At 38.0% G+C, this 5,000-nt stretch overlaps 1 protein-coding gene across 1 annotated transcript in view; it reads right to left on the bottom strand.

Moving 5' to 3' along the window:
• Nucleotides 1–5,000, bottom strand: part of FIGN (fidgetin, microtubule severing factor) — a 132,027-nt gene that overhangs the window by 2,825 nt on the left and 124,202 nt on the right. The window contains exon 2 of the mRNA XM_030796713.1: nucleotides 1–5,000. This exon is cut by the window's left edge and continues 2,825 nt beyond it; it is cut by the window's right edge and continues 1,368 nt beyond it. Within this exon, the coding sequence (XP_030652573.1) occupies nucleotides 4,114–5,000 (887 nt within the window). The 3' untranslated portion in view covers nucleotides 1–4,113.

Below are 5,000 nucleotides of genomic sequence, written 5' to 3'. Positions count from 1 at the left end.
CAACAACTGAAGGCTTTATGTTTCAAAAGAAAAAAAAACACATTAAAATACTTTGAATTGTAAAATGATCATGTGTATCTCTGCACATACGAAGAAAGGAAGTAACAAGTTGCTTCTGAATAATGAAAAGTAGACGTTTGTTTTAAAGTTCAACTAGGTGGTGATGAAAGAACACACACACATACACACAAACACACACACTAATTTTATATTTATATATATATATTAGAACTTTAGTGGCCTCAATAGTTCAACAAGCTGCATCCCTTTCACTTTGCAAAATACAGATTCAATGATCATGCTACCCAATTCTTGCTAAGAAACATGAGAATGGGAATACAGAAGTCTCTTTCTGCTTGGAGTTGGATACATTTTTAGAGAAAGAAATTCTAAATGTCTCTAAAAACATATTTTCCAACCCACAGATATATTTAAATTTACAAAGATCTATTATAGGAACTAATTTGGATTTTTTTTTGGATGTGTTCTTTTGAAGACTGCATAGCCAAGTACTATGCAACCCATGTAAATTGACCTTGCTATTTTACATAGCATAGCCTCTGGATAGCTTTTATCACTTGCCCAGATGGTGTTTGGCCTATGTATTTTAGTGGAATGGTTTATTTTCTCCTTGATAGGTTTCAAATGCACAAGAAAACATTATACCCGTCTATCTGCATTTGAGTAGAATACAAACTGACTAATAGATAAACATTCTGTGTGAAAGTAAATAGCCTTAAAGTATACTGCCTTCACATTCCATTGATCAGCTCAGTCAGCAAAGTTTTTCATATTGTCACTAATGTTCTAAATATTTGGGAGAGAAGCATGCCAGAAGAGTAGAGTATTTCCATTTGTGTCACATATAAGGTCATTATGAACTACCTCTTGAATTTCTATTGATCCCAATACTGAAGTGGTTTCCTTCACTTCCTTTTTGTCCCTGTTGGAAATGTTACTGCAGTTGGGAAGAAGGGAATTAGGGGCTGTAAAGTGGAATGGATCAATCTCTTAGCCAGACAGTGAGGGATTTGGACTGGCTCATTACCTTACCTTCATTAATAGCCTTCTCCAAATTCTCAGCAGTCAAAAAGAGGCCAAGAGTATGAAGCCCGATTACTCAGTTGTACTATCACCGCCTGTACACATTCACTTCTGAGGATGTGGTACCCCACCCCCACTCCAAGTTCCAGAATGGATGGTCAGAATAGAGCTCATTATTAAGCTAGTTTATAGAAGAGCTCATAATGCTGCCATGCAGAATCAAAGAATCACAGGAGAGCACTATCTACTCAAAGGTCAGCCATATCTCCTCCAACAAACAGATCTTCATTTCTTCAACATACCCAATTTCCTAAGAAATCAAATCTTGGATTTTGTGAGGCTAAATGAAAATCACATACGACTTCGGCTTCTGTCTAAATACATGGATTTTTGACCACTTGTATCTCAAATTAATTTTTAAGTTACTCAGAGTTCTAATTTTTAAGTCATTTAAAGCTAAAAGCCAAGATGTATGACTTCAATTTATTTTCAGTTTTATAAATGAGTGTAAAACACAATAGTGCAGTCATATATTTGGCATTAAATCTTACTAGCCACAAAAAATGTGGGTCAATATTGGATTTTCCAAAGTTGTCTAAATAAGACTGGGTTTGTCAAAACTTGCCAGACGCTTTCAAGTGAACACAGCATGTTGGCGGAAATGAAATGTAATGTCTAAAAGTCAGAAAATAGGTCAGCACTGTGCAAAAGTAAACTTGTCAGTGAGATCAATATGAACCTACAAGTTAATGTGGATATTAGAATTTCCTTACAAGGGATGCACAGGGTAGACCCAGAACACGATTGTAGCATTTATTCACTTGTGAAAAGCAGAGGGCATATTTAAGTATTATTTTTTGTATCCTTAATGAAAGGCACTGCTTTTTAATATGGAATATTTATATTTAAGCACAGCTTTAATTGACAGAATGTCATAGTAAATTCAATTCTGGTTCAATTGCTCAGTTTTTAGCAACATAAAAAATAAAAAAGGGGAGTAAAGATCAAGTATCATAAAATTTCAGAGATAGGAAATCCCTCATTAGCTTTCTCTATGTTAAGTGTTTCAGAGAATTGGACATTGTGGATAAGATCGGTAAAAATTTTTGTAAGAAAAAAAAAACAGAAAGACCTTTCTTGGGGCTTCTCATTGCATTTATTTAAAATTTTTAAAAAATGTACATCACTTATTTATTGAATACATAAAATGCCAGTGCTTTGCAACAGTTTTGTTACTGCATCTCTAAACTAAAAAAAGAAAAGGGGAAAAAACCCAGGAAAATACATTCAAAAGGCCAGGCTGTTCTGCTTACGCATGGGCAGTGGCTGTGGAAAGCTACAGCCTGCTCTGTGACTGTTCAGAAGCATTGCCAAACATCAGCCCACTGTCAATGAAAGGTTGCACATAAAGCATTAAAGGATACAAAGAACAACTTGACAGAGAGCAGGAGAGAAATAGGAAATGAAGAAAAATGCCACTTATGCTATGGGTGGGGCTGGGGCTGGTAGACTCAGGTGGAAGTAAGCACAAATGCTGATGTTTTTGGAAACTAGATTTATGGTGAAAGATGGAAGAAAACAAAGTAACATGTTTGGCAAGCTACATTGCAGTGTGTGTGTCCACTTCCAATTTTCTACTTTACTTTCCAAGAGAAATGTAACAAAACTGAGGTAGAAATAAAGCAGGAGCACTACCGCCCAGATTTCAAAATGAGAAGCAAAATTGCACTGACAAGAGTGGAGTCAAAAAGAAGGGGAGGAGATGGAGAGGTTCTTTGTGGATATATATACGTATGTAAGTTGGTTGGTTGGTTTTTGTTTTTATTTATTTGTGTGTTCATTTTGGTTGCTATCCTCTGCATTCTATCAAATAGCACGGCAAGTCTATAAGCTAGATTAGTGAATAGAATGACACCATTCCCAGCAGTTTTAAGAGATAACTTGCAAACTACCACCACCATCACCACCACTACCACCGATGCAATAAAAAGGCAGTCATAGTTTTTAGGTACTGTGACTTTCAGGGTCCTAAACAGGTCTTGTGGCTGACAGGTCTAGACACTAACACAAACTGAATAAGTAGCTTTCAATTAACCAGTGTACCTTTTAAGAACATTTTCACTTAATTATCAAGGAGCAATGTACTAAGAACTCTTGCAGTTATTGACATAAAGAATTATTCTGCTCTGGTTAATTCCCCATAATTAGTAAAAGAACTTAAAAAAATCCTTCCATTTCTACTTTAAACTGTAAATATTCAGTTGTATCACACTTCAGTATTTTTCTGGATACATTCAAAGTAATTTTCCTTGCTATTTTCCAATTGTTGAGGTAAACATACATTTTAATATAAAGTAACATTGAAGCCTATCCTATTACTCTCAGCAGTACATAGTGCTTTCAACACATTCCTTTGAGGTACTGTACAAATCACAATCACTTTCCTGAGTTTTTGCAGACAAGAACATTAAAAGAAATGAACTGCAGAAATTAAGGTCCAGATTACCGTTACCCTGTTTTACCTGTTCTTAGCTTAATACTGCAGAACAGACAGGATTGAGGAATACTGTTGCTCTTAAAATGGCAAAAATCTGGTTTTCTGTCATAACACAACTGTTCATCTCTTTAGTCCAATAATGTTTGAAGTTAAAGCTCTTTATATTAGCACATGCCACCAATGTAATTGTGAGGCAAACAAAAAATAAAGCACCACTCCAGGCACTTGACAGCAACTAAATCTCGAGAACAGCAGAATGGAATCAACACACGAGGTTCATGTCCTTCTGAAATCAACACACTTGCACCTTGCTCCTTGGTGAGTGTTGTCTAGCTTGAACAGAACTGAGCATCCACATATGCTTTCTGTCATCTGGGGCTTTCAAATCAGAAGCTCTCATTTGATGCACTTTTCCTCCAAATCTACCCTGACTCTAAAGATGCAACTTAATCGTCATCTTCCCCAGTACCCTTTGCAATTTAAACACTACTGGAAAGGGGCTCTATTCCCTATGTAGCAGGTTTTATGTGTGTGTGCCAACATTCATTACATTTTTTTTTCTAAAGAAGTTATCACTGACTGCAACCAAACATTTTGTTCCATTCAACATACATATCAAGCTCCTTTTGAGATATGCTAGGCTGAATCTTGCAGAAAGCATTTTCAAAGTCTTGATATGTAACGGGCCTCAACTGGCTGGGCATAATGGCTGAAAGGTCTGTGGCTGGCATGGCATGGAGGGGGCCCACCACTGCTTCCTGACACAAATGAGCCACGTCTAGTCCAGAAAAGCCTTCTGTGCGCTGGACGAGCAGTGCAAACTCCTTGTCATTGAGACAGTAATTGTGCTGTGAGAGCAGTTGTACTATTATCTGGTGCCTCGCTGTGCTGTCAGGAAGTGGGATTAAAAGTCGTTTCATGAAGTACCTCCGAAGGGATTCATCTATTTCTTCTGGTTTACTGGTGGCACAAATTACTACGATTTGGTCCTCAGCCGAAGTTAGTACAGTGTCCAGTTGCATCAGAAATTCGGTTCTCATCCGACTAACTGGACTGTGTTCCTCATTCACTTGAGAGGAGAGAAGCATGTCAATGTCACTAACAAAAATCACCGAGGGCTGGCGACACCTGGCCACAAGAAAAGAGGCATGGATAATTTTCTCTGCTTCTCCTAACCACTTGGCGACTAGTCCAGAACCGGCAATTTTGAAAAATGTGGCCCCCAGCTGACTAGCGATGCATCTGCCCAATAATGTTTTGCCTGTCCCCCGAGGCCCAAATAAAAGGATGCTCCGAGGTAAGGCCGTCAGTCCACTGAATGCATCTGACCTCAACACTGGCCATAAAACCTCCTCTTTAATGACAGCCTTCACCAGGTCGAGACCAGCAATGTCATTCCAGTCCACTGGAGGTCCTTGGGTGATAATCTCATTGGTTACCAGGTCGATGAGGTGCGTGT

The sequence above is a fragment of the Nomascus leucogenys genome, chromosome 17 (assembly GCF_006542625.1).
Source record: "Nomascus leucogenys isolate Asia chromosome 17, Asia_NLE_v1, whole genome shotgun sequence".
NCBI lineage: Eukaryota > Metazoa > Chordata > Mammalia > Primates > Hylobatidae > Nomascus > Nomascus leucogenys.
The sequence above is the reverse complement of the archived record's forward strand: the minus strand, read 5'-3'. Positions and strand labels throughout refer to the sequence as shown.